The sequence below is a fragment of the Clupea harengus genome, chromosome 18, assembly GCF_900700415.2.
Source record: "Clupea harengus chromosome 18, Ch_v2.0.2, whole genome shotgun sequence".
NCBI classification, from domain to species: Eukaryota; Metazoa; Chordata; class Actinopteri; order Clupeiformes; family Clupeidae; genus Clupea; species Clupea harengus.
Genome location: NC_045169.1, coordinates 9,244,517 through 9,259,665, shown reverse-complemented (window position 1 = coordinate 9,259,665; position 15,149 = coordinate 9,244,517). Strand labels below are relative to the sequence as shown.

General features: G+C 47.5%; 2 protein-coding genes across 3 annotated transcripts; both read right to left on the bottom strand.

Annotated features, from left to right (window-relative positions):
• Positions 1 to 1,030: 1,030 nt before the first annotated feature.
• On the bottom strand, positions 1,031 to 10,426 carry LOC105891410 (solute carrier family 12 member 9-like). 2 transcript variants are annotated; one of them, XM_031585219.2, is made up of 14 exons: positions 9,966 to 10,423; positions 8,849 to 9,136; positions 8,409 to 8,543; positions 8,156 to 8,293; positions 6,069 to 6,362; positions 5,660 to 5,767; positions 5,397 to 5,508; positions 4,876 to 5,033; positions 4,314 to 4,396; positions 3,807 to 3,931; positions 3,416 to 3,608; positions 2,907 to 3,081; positions 2,555 to 2,701; positions 1,031 to 1,977 (listed from the first exon to the last, which is right to left on the bottom strand). In XM_031585219.2, exons 2-14 carry the CDS (start codon positions 9,054 to 9,056, stop codon positions 1,079 to 1,081), a joined length of 2,775 nt encoding a protein of 924 aa, XP_031441079.1. In that variant the 5' UTR covers positions 9,057 to 9,136; positions 9,966 to 10,423; the 3' UTR covers positions 1,031 to 1,078. The 2 variants fall into 2 exon arrangements, with proteins under 2 accessions (XP_031441079.1, XP_042566385.1); XM_042710451.1 differs by having other exon boundaries at positions 8,849 to 10,426.
• Positions 10,427 to 11,120: 694 nt separating this feature from the next.
• Positions 11,121 to 14,869, bottom strand: LOC105891412 (growth hormone secretagogue receptor type 1-like). The gene is made up of 4 exons (XM_012817585.3): positions 14,841 to 14,869; positions 14,072 to 14,372; positions 13,050 to 13,521; positions 11,121 to 12,691 (listed from the first exon to the last, which is right to left on the bottom strand). Exons 1-4 carry the CDS (start codon positions 14,867 to 14,869, stop codon positions 12,384 to 12,386), a joined length of 1,110 nt encoding a protein of 369 aa, XP_012673039.1. The 3' UTR covers positions 11,121 to 12,383.
• Between the last annotated feature and the right edge of the window lie 280 nt (positions 14,870 to 15,149).

The following is a 15,149-nucleotide window of genomic DNA, read 5'->3' as shown; positions in this document are numbered from 1 at the left end:
AACGAGAGCAGTGCTCCGTATATGCCCGGCTCCACTCCGACCATCAGCGTTGCGTTTCACGAGTGTCGCGCCAACTCCTTTGCCAGTGTAAAAAAGCGTCCTCTACAGTATGATGTCATAATGGCGTGCTGCTTAGTGGGTGATGAGTCAGTTGGTAGAATAGCAGCATTTGTCTGCCTTTGTTTGGGTTACAGAGCACAGAAGCAAGGCAGATACATTAAGCTCAGTGCTACCAGCAAGAAGACTGAACGTGTTAGTTAGTTAAGTACAGGAGGATGTCATGACCAAACAAGAGTCCACAGGAGGAGAGTATTAGGGGTTCACACAGGAAGTGGTAACGAGAGGGATTTAAAGTTCTTGAGAAAAAGATATGACTGAGATAAGGACTGGAGAAGATCATAAGTGATTTCGAAAAAACAGAAGAAAGGCAAAAGATAGACTAGAGGAAGTGATTACTAATGAGGTATAATGATTACAGGGGGGGGAGTGCTGGACTTCAGTTCCAAAAAACAGGGTAAGAGTGGGGTCTACAAGGTATGAACAAATGAGGATTACAAATGAGATAGTATACATATGGGTTAAGACATAATGGTGTACTTTGGAGCAGAATGGAGGCACAATAATAATGAGTGAGGATCAGAAATTCTTTTCACGCTGTTAGATGGCTTTGGTAATGCAGAGAGAGAGAGCTGGAATAAGGAGAGGGAGAGGGAGGGGGGTGGCCGAGGGGGACTGAAGTGAGCGGCGACAGAGAGAAAAGGAGGAGTACGAATGAGAGGAGACAGGTAGAGGGAGACATGGAGAGGGAGACAGGGAGAAGGAGACAGGGAGAGGTTGAATTTGTGCTTTAAATTTGCAGTATTGAGCACTCTTTCCTGGGTTAGTCCTGATTAGTGTAGTTAGTGCAAAACACATCCCTATACATGCCCTCGCACACACACACACACACACACACACACACACACACACACACACACACACATTCATATAACACATAAATAAACACACATTATGTAGACATTCACACATACCCTTACACTCTTTCCCTTTCTACCCTGCATGTCTCCCTCTCTCTCTTTCAGAGCTCAGTGCATGTGACAGGGGTGAGGCCATGCACTAGGAGGGTAGGGCCTAGCTCATGAGTCACTACCTCAAGCTGGGCCAAGTAGGTCTGGGATTGGTCAGGGGGGGCCGGTGGGCGGGGCAGGTAGAGGAAGCGGACGTCGGCCTGGGCGCTGTTCTCCCGCAGCATGGCGTTAACCGAGAGCAGGAAGTCCTCCGAGACACTTGGCGCCGTCCGGGCCCAGCCGCCCTCGCCCTCCTCCCCTCCGCCAACGTCCCCTCCGCCCGGGGTGGCAGCGCGGCGGCTGGTGCCTCCGCCTTCTCTGCCGCCCCCCTCCTCCTCCATCGACGCCGTGGTGCCCACATCCCACGTGACCACCTGGATGGACGCGCGAATGCGCAGCTTCTGGAGCAGCTCCCGGAGCTCCGCCTCCTTCTGCAGCCAGCCCGCCCCCGGCCACGCCCCGTGCTGAGACTCCGCCTCCACACAGAGGAAGATCCGCATGTGCGCATGCTTCCAGGTGGTGGCCATGTTGAGGACGCAGGCCAGCTGCAGCAGAAAGAGGCTGCACACGTCCACAAAGCCCCCGCTCTCGGGGCGGAGCAGGTTCAGCGGCCACACGTCGATCAGCTGGGTGGTGCCGCACCCTACCAGCTGCAGCTGGTGGAAATAGCGCGCCAGGCACACGTTCTTGCCCATCTTGATGGCATCGCGGACAATGCCCACATACTCCTCAGGGCTCAGTCGCCACGGCGACTCGTGGTTGCGCACGGGGGGGAAGTGAGCCTGGAGGGAGGGCAGGTCCACGTTGAGTACGTCCACACCCCCGTAGAACACCGGGTCCTGAAGGAAGTAGTCGTCAGGGACACAGTTGTCATAGAAACCTAGAATGAGTGTGTTGGGCTTCATACCGCCTGTGAACAAAGACACCACAGCATGAGAAAATAGTGTCATTAAATGATTCTATTGTGACCTTGAAGTATATGACTTATACATGAGAATAAATCGATAGTTTATGACCATAGAAATATTGACCGCATAACACAGAAATCAATAATGACATTCTATGATCTAATATTTACTATGACAAACTCCTGCTAGATGATAATGACAGTTTAAAGCCTCATACTATGCCATATCACAGAAGTCAGTTACAACAGTTTGTGACACTGACACACCGGTAGTCACCAATGAATATGATCTTTAAGATCAGCAATTGCAAGACCTGTACAGAGGAAACCATGAATCTGCACATTTGAATTCTGTCCTTGCTTTCAAAATCCTCAGGACTCAGTTATCATGAAATTGAAAATGACTAAAGCATTGTGGTGCTGGAGGCCCCTTCAAGGAAACCTGTGCAACACTATTATAGATGATATTACGGAAAATGACAGTGAACAGGCTGTGTGTGTGTGTGTGTGTGTGTGTGTGTGTGTGTGTGTGTGTGTGTGTGTGTGAGTGTGTGTGTGTGTGTGTGTGTGTGTGTCTCACCCAGGCCTGTGATGCGCAGGAGGTGCTGAGTGCCCTGCCGCACAGAGGAGGAGAGTGTGAGGTCCACAAAGGCCTTCACCTCCAGCAGGTCCACCAGACTCAGCCAGTGCTGGTACTGACCCTGCACGGGGTCCGACGTCATGGAGTCTGCGCGAGAGAGAGAGAGAGAGAGAGAAAGAAAGAGAGAGAGAATGAAAGAAAAAAGAAACAGCATACAGGTTATGAACAGAGATAAAAGTATAAATCCCTTCACTGGAATAACCAGAACTGGAATAAAGTGACATTGGGAGTATATGGGAGTTCATCACACTGCCATTAAGAAATGAATAAACAGATTGGGAAACTACATTACCCAGATCCCCCAGGTGCACATGACCCAGCACAAAGAGCCCGCCCTTCTTGAGCTGGTTGACGAATGAGATGAGCTGACAGGAGGAGCGCGGGTTGGACACCATCAGCAGCACCTGAGGCCGCCAGAACTTCACGTGTTCCTTCCGCACATCCAGCATCAGCAGGTACTTACGCACCTGCACACACACACACACACACACACACACACACAGTCATACACACAAGTTAGTGGAATTTGTCTTCAATTGTACACTGCACAATAGACACATCCCAAAGCACACATAAACAAAGCAGACACATATGCGTAAACATGTCTGTAAATATGTTCCTTTTATGTGCATACTTCTGTGTGTGTCAGTGACAGAGGCATGAGTGTGTGCGTCTGTGCGTCTGTGTCTGTGTGTGTGTGTGTGTGTGTGTGTGTGTGTGTGTGTGTGTGTGTGTGTGTGTGTGTATGTGTTACTGTGTGTGTGTTTGTGAAAGACAGAGAGAGTGTGAGTGTGTGTGTACCTGGTGGAAGATGAGAGCCTGGCTGATGTATCCCCAGCTGCTGGTGGCTGATCTGTAGTGAATGAAGAGAAGCAGCAGCAGCAGAAGGGCTATGCTGGCTGAGGAGAACAGAGGCTCAATGACAAACATCATGACTACACTACCCACAATCCCCAGCAGGCAGGAGTGCCAGGAGAAGAACTGGAACGTGGGCCTGAGAAAATGAAAGGGAGAGAATGGCTCTCAGCAAGACTAGCACAACATGTATACACAACGGCATCATTGCAGACATCCATTCACAGATCTACGTATACAAATTCAATCTTGTACAAATGCAAACGTACAGAGCCTCCACACACCACACACCAGCTCACGTACACACACGCTCCTGCACACACACACTCATACACACCTGAAGTTGGGAGCAGAGGCCCACTCCAGAGCAAGGCAGGCCAGGTCAACTGCAGCATAGGCCAGGAGGTAGAACACTGTTACCAGACTGGTGATGGAGTTCAGCTGGCCTGCAAACACTACACACTACACACACATTCATGCACACATTATCAGATACACACACACTTATTCATGCACACATAATCAGATACACACAGATACACATATTCATGCACACATAATCAGATACACACCCATATTCATGCACACATAATCAGATAATGTGTGTGTGTTTGTGTCTTAATACATTTTTATATATAAACACACACTCATTCAATATGATACACACATTCAATCAACACAGGCACACCAGCACAAATACCTAACACTCACACAAATAAACAACACAACACATGAGTTAACATGTGTACTGTACTGTTTGGTGATTGGGGTTGTATGAATATGTGTGTGTTTGTGTGTGTGTGTGTGTGTTTGTCAGCAGTGAGAGCCAGACACCATCACTCACCTGTACAAGAGCCCAGGTATAGAGCACAGCAACCCACGGATTACCTCCCTGAGTGGTTATGGAGGCAGGAGCCAGGAACCGTCCTAGAGACCCCCCCCCCCCACACACACACACACACACACACACACACACACACACACCACATAAGTGAAGGCTGTGATGATACATAGCAGAATCCTAATTGAGTTCTGCTGAGAAAATATCCAAAGATTTGATTGAAAGAAAAACATTTACATGCATTTACAAGCAGGAATTTCAATTGGTGGTGTTCACAGCGGCATCTAGCTGTTCTCTATGGAGACCCTCATGCCAACATAGCAACACAAAAGAGCTACAGAAACAATTAGTCCTACCCACTCGAGAAAGCACTCACACTCCACACTACTGAACCCACCTACATTATTGTATACACACACACACACACACACACACACACACACACACACACACACACACACACACACACACACACACACACACACACAAACACACACACACACATACACACACCCACAAAAACACACACACAACGACATACAAAAGGGGAATTTTATCTTCTTACCAAACAGTTGGTCGAGTGCGAGGGCGTGAAGAATGCGGGATGCTCCAATCAGCGTGCTCATAGCTGCTGAGAGGGCGGAGCAATAGATACCCAGGGTGACAAACGGAGGCCAGACGTTGACACGCCTCAGAAACCCATAGTCCTGGACCAGCAGAACCCTGAGAGCAGCAACGGAACAGAGTGATACAGAACCTCAGTTAAGCGTTCCTATTGTGTAAACAGAACTTTAGTACACTGTCCCTAAACAAAGATCTCCGTGAAGACAACAAGGGTTTAGAAATGGCAACTGAAGGGTCAGTGAGGTAAAACTACATCACCACCACCTTCAGCAGAGGCTTTTCGAGGACTCTGAACCCTGGTGACAGGAAAAACTAGGGGGTTGGAAGTTATGGAAGACACAGAACAGAAAACTGACGATGAAGGAAGACGGGGACTTCATGTGTGATTGTGTCTGTGAGTGTGTGCACGCAAACATGCGTGTTAGTGTGTGTGTGTGTGTGTGTGTGTGTGTGTGTGTGTACCTGTCACAGGTGGAGCTGACCAGAAGGAAGAGAAGGAGGTAGACAATGAAGGTGTAAGCCACTGCAATGACTGTGCCCTTTGGGATAGACACACTGGGGTTCTTTAGTTCCCCTGCATTTGAGGAGATAGAGTCAGTGACACACAGAGAGAGAAGGAAGGAGAGAGAGCGAGAGAGCGAGAGAGCAAGAAAGAAAGAAAGAGAGAAAGAGAGAGAGAGGCAGAGGGAGAGGCATGCTGTATGTGTATGGCCTGTGTGCCGTACCTGACATGTTGGCCCCAGCCATTATTCCCGTGCAGCCATTAAACATGACAGCAAAAACGCTGGCAAACGTCATCACTGTATTGGTGCTGTAGTCCAGAGTGTATCCCGCTAAGGGAGAGAGAGAGAGAGAGGGAAAGCTGTATTCATTTTCCAGACATTGCTCTGACATGCAACTTACAACCAGTGTAGCTGCCGTTATGCATTAGTTATAATGCCAATGGGAGATAATGTATGTGTGATACTCTGTGGCTGTGTGTGTGTGTGTGAATACACTCCTGTGTATGTGAGGGAATGACAGGACAAAGCCTGTGAAGGGCTGTGTGTGTGTGTGTGTGTGTCTGTGTGTGTGTGTGTGTGTGTGTGTGTGTGTATGTGTGTGTGTGTGTGCGTGTGTGAGAGAGGGACTCACGATACAAGTTGTTTTTAAGTGTACTAAGGTTGAAGCCCGTGTAGCTGGTGCTGTAGACATGCGTTGAGTTAGGGGTGTCCCCTGGGTGACTGAGGCTGATGGGGATTGGTCCCAGGACCAGCGTGCTAATGATGACTGAAAGCAGTGTCACCGTGACGACCAACAGGATGATGAAGGAGGCGCGGGTATAGAGGTGAGAGCCGACCAGACACACCAGCAAACACACAAACAACACCACTGAGGCGTAGAGCACGCCAAACCAGTAACCCCCAGGCAACACTGCAGCTGAGGAACCTAGCAATCACACACACACACACACACACACACACACACACACACACACACACACACACACACACAGACACACACATATACACACACACACACACACACACACACACACACACAGACAGAGACACTCAGTTACCTTATATTCCCTACTTGTTACCTTATTTGCAGTACATCCAGAAAGTCTTAAGACCCTTTCACTGTTTAAACATTTTGTTGTTGCAGCTAAAATCATTTAAATTAATTTTCCTCTCATCAAGCTACACTCAATATCCCATCATGACAAAGCAAAAAAGGATTTTATAATTGAAATCATTTGATAACTGAAAATTCATATTGACATAAGTCTTCAGACCCTTTACTCAGTACTTAGTTGAAGCCCCTTCGGCAGCGATGACAGCCTTGAGTCTTCTCGGGTATGACGCGTTTGAAGCTTTGCACACTAGGATTTGGGGATTTTCTGCCATCCTTCTCCGAGCCTCTCACGCCCTGTCAGGCTTGATGGGGACTGTCAGTGGAGAGCCATTTTCAGGCCTCTCCAGATATGTTCAATTGGGTTCAAGTCAGGGCTCTGGCTGGGCCACTCAAGGACATTCAGAGTTGTCCCTAAGCCACTCCTGCATTGTCTTGGCTGGTTGCTTAGGGTAACTGTCCTGTTGGAAGGTGAACCTTTGGCCCAGTCTGAGGACTTGAACGCTCTGGACCAGGTTTTCCTTAAGGATATCTTTCTACTTTGCACCATTCAGCTTTCCCTCAACCCTGACCAATCGCCCAGTCCCTGCTGCAAAAATAACACCCCACAGCATGATGTGGCCACCACCATGCTTTACTGTCACCGGACAGGTGATGACAGTGCCTGGTCTCCTCCAGACATGCATGATGATTAGAATTGAGACCGATCATAGATCATTCTTGGTTTCATCAGATCCCAGAATCTTGTTTCTCGCAGTCTGAGAGTCCTTTAGGTGCTGTTTTGCTTTCCTGTGCCTTCCACTGTGGAGAGGCCTCCGTCTGACCGCTCTGCCACAAAGCCCAGGTCGGAGGAGTGTTGCAGTAATGCTTTTCCTTCTGGAAGTCTCTCCCATCTCCGCACACACGATCTCTGGAGCTCAGCCAGAGTGACCATCTGGTTCTTGGTCACCTCTCTTACCAAAGCCCTTCCCCCCTGAATGGTCAGTTTACTGGGCAGACAGCTCTAGGATGAGTCCTGGTTGTTCCAAACTTCTTCCATTTAAGAATTACGGAGGCCACTGTGCTCTTCTGACCCCTTCAATGCAGCAGAAATGTTGACTCATGGCATGGTCCGCTGTGAGATCTTATTTAGACAGGCGTGTGCCTTTCCAAATCATGTCCAATCAATAGACTTTATACTTATATTTCAGTTTTCATCGATTTGTAAAGATTTCTAAAATTCTGTTTTTGCTTTGTCATTATGGGGCATTGTGGGTATACTGATTAGGGGGAACTAACTAAAAAAAACATTAGCATGGGGGGCACTGTGGCGCGAGACAATAAGCCCCCCATTTACGGGCTACAATGCCCGCGGGGACACAGATTCAATTCTGGCCTGCTGTCGTTTCCCGATCCTCTCCCCACCTCCTCACTCCTCCTCACTTCCTGTCCAAAATAAAGGCTAAAAAGTCCATAAATAAATCTTTAAAAAAAACATTAGCATAAGGCTGCAACATAACCAATGCTAATGTATCTTCATAAGTCAGATAGCTTTGTGTTATTATACAGGAATACTTGTTACAAATTTGATATGTCATATTTATATGTAAATGTTTGTTAGTGTTCACCTGCTTCTTGTCCATACGAGTCGAGTATAGCCTCAACCAGGCCCAGCACATAGACTCCACAGCCACACACATTGGCCAGGTAGAACATCAGCCCGATGCTGCCCCCGAACTCTGGGCCTAAGGAGCGACTGATCATGACTGGCTCTTGGGTTAAGGTCAAAGGTAAAGGTTAATGTCACGATCAACAGAGGTCATATGGGACCATCGGGTGGTAGACCTGCTCTGATGAGGCAGTGCAATGCCAAAAGGATACAGTAAGCCCCGCCTGCTTGTATAGCCCCATTGGTGGAGATAGCACAAATGGACAGGATCGTCATGGAGACAATCACGTAGGCCACGCCCATCATGATGAGAGAATGAAACAAGCCAGCATGGCCAATCACAAAGCCTGAGATAAGAAATGACATCATCATTACTAAACCATCAGTATCGAAGCAAGGATAAAACATACCAAAGAAGACTAACATGGTCAAGATCAGTTAACTTAGCATATGACGAAATCTCTCTTTGGAGTCTTTCCTGAATTGTTTCCCCTTATTTGGCCCCCAAAAGCCCTTTGGCTTCTTTGGCTCTTTTGGTCACTGGCCACTACAAGCATTTAAATAGTAGCCTATTGACGATAGCAATTCACCACCACTACATGTCACAACCATAATCACCACCGCCACCACCACCCCATCACCAGCGACTCACCTGTCCGTAAAAATAGGACAATGCTGAACATGGAGAGCACTGTGGGCACAATCACGCCGAAAAACGTGTTCAGGCTCCGCGCCCTCGAGGTGGCGGGGTTGCCTTGGTTACAGTCCACGTCAAGGGGCTCCTCCTGTCCATCCTGTACCAACCCTGAGATGAGACCTGAAAGTCCGCAGGTCAGGAGCGGGGAGTTCTCATGTGGCATGGTCACTCACGTACACACACACGCACACACACACACACCTGTGCTACAACTGTGTGCGTGTGTTTGTGGATGTGTGTGTTCTGGATGGAGTGGTGGTATTGAACCGAGGAGGAAAGGGGGCAGGTGAGAGAGAGGAAGGCAAAGGAGAAAAAGAGATACATCCAGTCAGGAGAATGAGAGAAAAAGAAACAGCCTCAATGAGCCATACAATAACAACCTAAATACAACCCACACATCACAGTCTTACATAGTCTTACATGCCCCAGGGAAAACTGTTAATGCCCTTGACCTAGAACTGGGTGGCAAAAGTGCCAGTACTGCATTATGTGTACAGCACATATGGACATATGAAGCCTGCATCAGCATGAAGACATTTCTGAGCCTGCTCCGTGAACCCAGACCTCGGGTCTTCTCCCCCATCCTCCATCTTCGAATCGATAAGGTTTATTACCGACTCATTAAAGACCATGTGACCAGACACATCCTATCCGACTGATGGATGTTGAGGGTTCTAGGGAGGGCAGGGCTTTGGTGCCTGTAGTTACAACCTCCCGATGCACACAAAGGATGCTGGCCTAGCTTAATAGGAAAAGGTCGCCGCTATACTCTCAGTCAGGTGCAGCATAAGGTTAGGCTAATAGTGGGACAACAACACGGATATGTCAAAGTCTAATAATAACGAGCGTCGTGTTCAATGTTAAAAGGTCCGTTAATCGTTACGACTGAAAATAAGTTATTTGGTGACTACAGATAGGCTATGACAACTGGCTGACTAAGGATTGTAGGTTTTCTTTCACAGAGCTGTAATTAGTTGGTCATTTCACTGCGTGCGTGTTTGTTGGCTATGTGAAAGGATGCTCGTACTGCGCCTTAGTTCTGCAGAAGACACATGTGGAATGTTTCGCCTACCTGTCACCTTCTTGAGGTCTGGGCGTCGTGGTTTTCCAAATATCACCGGTATTCTTGCTTTTCTTATTTAGCATAAATATTGTAGGATGAACTCGATGTAACTACGCAGTTAAGACATTAAAAGAACCAGAGGCACGAGTAGGACCATTGGTACATGTCAACACTTCCATGAGTTCATATACGCATCACTGACATGTAAACATTCGCCCAGCTGTTTCCGCCTTTGTGCTGTGAGAGATGCCAGTGCGAGGGGGCAATCTGTGACGCGCGCCTATTGACCGAATTCAAGATCGGCTTTAGTTATATCGCGTATCTCCATCGATTCGGTGAGTCGGTTGACGTGGTAAATAGACACAGCCTACCCTCGTGTGTCCGGTGTCAGCTGGGTCCTCGCGTCAGCTTGTGTCATGGGACGGTTACTGCGCGTGACAGTGAAGCGAGCTATGCATGGGAGCAGGGAGGGGTGTGGGGTGGCAGCACCAAAGACATCAGAGGAATAACAACTAAAGCATTGAATGGGATAATTGTGCCCACAAATATATCAAATTAATGATTTATTCGATATTGTAGGCCCACTTAACATAATTATTTTAGTATAGCTTTCAAATGTTTTTTTGAAAAATTAGTTATGGACAGTCAGCTACTGAATTCAATGTTATTATTCTGCTATTTTGAATGCCAACGATTTGGGGGTGACTTGTACGTGTGTCATCCAGTAGATGGCAGTAGTGACCTATAAAGCGTATACCAACGATCCTGTAGACAAGTACCAACATATCCGCCATCTTGGTAAGGGCTTGAGACCACCAGTGAAACAATAACCATTGTTACCCCCTTGACATCGTCAATGAAGTTGAAACCCTTCAGTAGTAATACACTTGCAAAATTACATCTTCGGTCTTAACTGATATTAATAGGATCTCTCACATAACTAGAAACACAACACAATCATGTTGATATTTGTTTCATTATTGCTTATTGCCTTCTTTTGCTGCTATTTGAGAGGAGTTGGATAGAATAGTGGGAAGATTTTGGGTAGTGGAAACAGCACTAAATGTTCTCTTTCTGTTTGGGTTGTGTGTGGTCACAGAGAATGAGAGAGAGTAAGATGTCTGCGTGCGACACAGACTTTAAATTGGATTCCTAAAATGGCACTTACTCCCCAATCCCCTCACCCCAGCCCTGGAGACAGACTAACATCCTGGTACCCTCAAACATTTGAAATCACACCTATTCATACTTGAACCATACAAATAATCCCGTTGCACACACACATCAAAAATACAAACTTAAATACTTTCACAAGTAAATATGGATCACATCTGGAAAGCCCAACCACATAGGTTCATACACATAGTTTAATAACAATCCCTTTTTACCTTGTCTTTGCACACACATGCATGCACACACTTACACACACAGGTTCATGCTAAGGACACACATACGTTACAGTCACTTCAAAATAAGCCGGTGGCCAAACAACACAAAGATTAAAAAACAATATGACAAATCAGTCCAATATTTATAACCAGATTTATTTTATATTAACCTTATATTAAAAATATCTGTACCTCTCAAATGTGATTGTTGTTATGGAAACAGAAAGAATCAGTTTTGTTTTCCAGGAGTGACTGAATAAATCCACTCTACTCCACATAAAAACATATGGTACATATAAATCATGAGCATATACCAGAGTAGCTCTTCCCTCTTGAATAGATAGAATATGACACAAAGAGAAATACATATCTTCAACTGTATTTTTTGCTTCAGCACGTCTAACAAAAAAACAACAAAGACAGGAAACTACAGACCCTTTTTCTCCATGCTGGCTCGAGGCTATGGGTAAAATTGATCACGCGGCTCAGAGTGCAACTGAATGTGTGTCCATTGCGGCTCAGGGGACCTTGAGTGTCCCTGCTACTGCTGGGCTCAGAGTTGGGCAAGCTGACACTGATGCAGAGTTATGGAGTCTGGGGAAGGAGAGGTAAGAAAACCCCAGAGGGCAAACATACACATCCACACGTCCACAGACACACACACACACAAAAACACACACACACACACCACACAAACATATACTTACGAAAGCACACTTATTCATTCACACATCCTCGCACAGACAATCACATCACACAATTCCCAACCCACACACACATATTCATTTTCTGTCACTCATGCAAACATCCGGCAAAATGCTCAAATGTTCTGTCCCTATATGTCTCTATGACATGCATGACAATCGTATGCTCAGCCATTCAGAATTCAATGGCAGGGCAGACACTCACTTCAATTTCTCTTGGGTCTTTCTCTGTCTAAAGTTTCTCTTTCGATTCTTTGTCGCTCTCTGCCTCTCTCGTCTGCAGACCTGTTGGTATATCTGTCCTCTCTCTCTCTCTCTGTCTCTCTCTCTCTTCTTTAGATATGAGAGCTGGAGTGTGAGTGCTGGGGGGTGAGCTGGGCTCTGTGGGCCCCGTGGTGGAGCTCCGAGGTGGGGCTGTTGGCCAGCCTGAGCAGGCCTCGCACACAGGCTCGGTAGCGGGCAGACATGGTGTTGTACAGCAGCGGGTTGATGGCGGCGCTCAGGTAGAACAGCACGAAGGAGACCAGGTTGAGGTACTGGGACACGGTGTAAAGATCGGGGCTGGAGTCCGCCGACACGGAGAAGAGGGTCCGGCCCACGTGGAAGGGCAGCCAGCATAGAATGAAGGCCACCACTATCACCACTGACAGAGAGAGTAGCGTGAGACAGATTGACAAGGTTGAAAAGGAGACGAAGAAAAGATAAAGTATGTAAGACTCGGGAATCACAGCATCAGCACAGTGGCGAGGAACTATATTACTGCAGAATTTGACTGTCCAGTAAGACTGTTCCAGAGGGGACGTTCCCCATGGGATTTCATAGAAAAAAAGAAAATCAGCAGAATGACAGCAGAGGCAGACAACATTAATTAAAAAACTATTTAAAAGTCTGATTCTAATCCCATACACTTTTTGTCAAATTCAGCGAATTTCAAACAAATTAGCATCCATGAGCAAAATATCAACAAATAAACAACAAACAATACATCTCATCATATTCACCCATCATCCTCAGCGTCTGGCGATGCCCACGGTCACGGTGTGTCCGTCTCCGTATGAACAGTTTCCGGGCGATGAGGCCGTAGAGCAGCGAAAGCAGGCCGAGCGGCACCAGGAAGTAGAGGTTGGAGAGCCACAGCATGGCCACCAGCAGTCCCGAACTCAGCGCGTACTGCGTGCAGCGGCACTCTGCGATCCCGCCCTCGACCCCGCCTACGTCCAGCTGCTCCACGCCCACCAGGGCCAACACGGGGGCGGCGCTCAGAAAGGCCACGCCCCACAGTCCGGCCAGCAGCACACGGACACGCCCTCTGGTGACGAGGAGGCGGGCCCTCAGCGGGAAGCAGACGGCCAGGTAGCGCTCCGCCCCGAGGGCGGTCATGTGCAGGATGGAGGAGAAGGTGCAGCACTCGCTGGCGAACATCGACAGCTTGCACACGACTTCGCCTAGCAACCACGGCCGGTAGCGCCACAGCTGGGGATCGGTGGGTGGGGGATTAGGTGGGGGAGGTTAAGTCATTAGTGGTCAATAAGTTCAAGCTTCCACATACAAAGACAGGGACAAATGGATTAAGTTTACAAGAGGCCACTCACAGGTTTACATAAGGAGCGAACACAATATGATACATATACACACATCCACGCAAATATGAAGACACACTTACTCAGGAGTACACACACATGCTCCACACAAACAAAAAGGTACACACACATTGAGGCATAATAGATAGAATGACAGACTATAGAATATATAGTGGACTAGACGTTATGATATATCCCATAGATGAAGGCCTCTTAGCACCCACACACATACACAAACAAACCTTAATATACAAAATAGGCAAAATGTAAGTACACATACATACAAAAACAAATGTACACTCAAAACCCCACATGTACATCCCTTACTGCTTAGGCAAATAAATCCATCCACGTAGTACAGTACATACACATATACAGACATATGCCCAGGCAGGCTCCGACGGTAAACCCATGCACATACACACATTCACCGCCTCACACACCTTGTACAAGTCTAGGGGCATGAGCAGGAGAATGAGGATGTCTGACACGGCCATGCTGCTCAGGTACAGGTACGTGGTGCTCCTCATCTGCGGGCACCTCCACACCACCAGGATGGTCAGCATGTTACCCATGAGGCCGAACAGCAGGAGCGGGATGCACAGCGTCGTCACGACGACCAGCTCGGTGTCACTGAACAGCGACTGGCTCAGGCCCCAGTCCTCCCAGTAGTCCCAGTCCGAGCCGTTCCAGCAGTCCACACAGTCCGACCCGGAGCCATTGCCCTCCAGCACCACGTCCATCCTGGAGGAGGGAGAGAGGGAGACACAGTGTGAAGAAAGACAATGAATGAAGAATGATATCTGAATGGCACACACACACACAGAGATAGGAATGGAGTGAGCGAGAGAGTTTAGAGAGAAGAGATGAAGGAAGGCGAAATGGAGGGTGCTGGGGGTGGGGTGGTAAAACTGAAAAAGACAAATAAATCTGTGGAAAATATGATTAAAGAAAGGTGGCTAGATGGTCTAAATGAATGAAAAGTGAATGAAATTAAAATGAAATTAAAATGATAGGCTTATGAAAATGTCCAGGCGAGGCTGAGAGATAACAGCGACTGTTAACGGTGACTAGTTGCAGAGGAAAGGAACGAACAAAAATAAACAGGACCCAACTGAAGTGAACCCAGTCTTAAAAACAAAGATCTGATCCGTCAGGTTCAGTAAACACACACCAGTCCCCCTCCATCCAGCCTGCTACTGAACCGCTGACTCTGGGTGTCTGCCTGTGTAGGTGTGCATCTCAAGTTCACGTAGGGTTTACAGATAGGGTTTAATGAAGATAGTGTGTGTGTGTGTGTGTGTGTGTGTGTGCACAACTTAATGACACTGGTGTGAGTGTGCGCACAACTTAATGACACTGGTGTGAGTGTGTGTCAGAGAGTGTGTGCATGACACTAATGACACTTAAGGCGAGTGAGTGTCGATGTGAATTGACCCCAAGCCGGAGTGTTGAGAGGAAACGATCAATTACAGCTCAATGGCACAGAGCTCAGACAATGTATACATGCAATCTAGCCCA

Bases quoted from the DNA above. Each gene is read 5' to 3' on its own strand.
- LOC105891410 (XM_042710451.1), bottom strand. From the start codon at position 9,056: ATGCCACATGAGAACTCCCCGCTCCTGACCTGCGGACTTTCAGGTCTC. The intron at 8,544-8,848 runs GTGAGTCGCTGG...TTCTTATCTCAG, and splicing joins TGTCCTATTTTTACGGACAG to GCTTTGTGATTGGCCATGCT. The intron at 1,978-2,554 runs GTGAGACACACA...CTTTGTTCACAG, and splicing joins CCTGCGCATCACAGGCCTGG to GCGGTATGAAGCCCAACACA.
- LOC105891412 (XM_012817585.3), bottom strand. From the start codon at position 14,869: ATGCACACCTACACAGGCAGACACCCAGA. The intron at 14,373-14,840 runs GTCAGCGGTTCA...TCCCTCCTCCAG, and splicing joins TACACAGGCAGACACCCAGA to GATGGACGTGGTGCTGGAGG. The intron at 12,692-13,049 runs GTGAATATGATG...TCTCTCTGTCAG, and splicing joins CCAGACGCTGAGGATGATGG to TGGTGATAGTGGTGGCCTTC.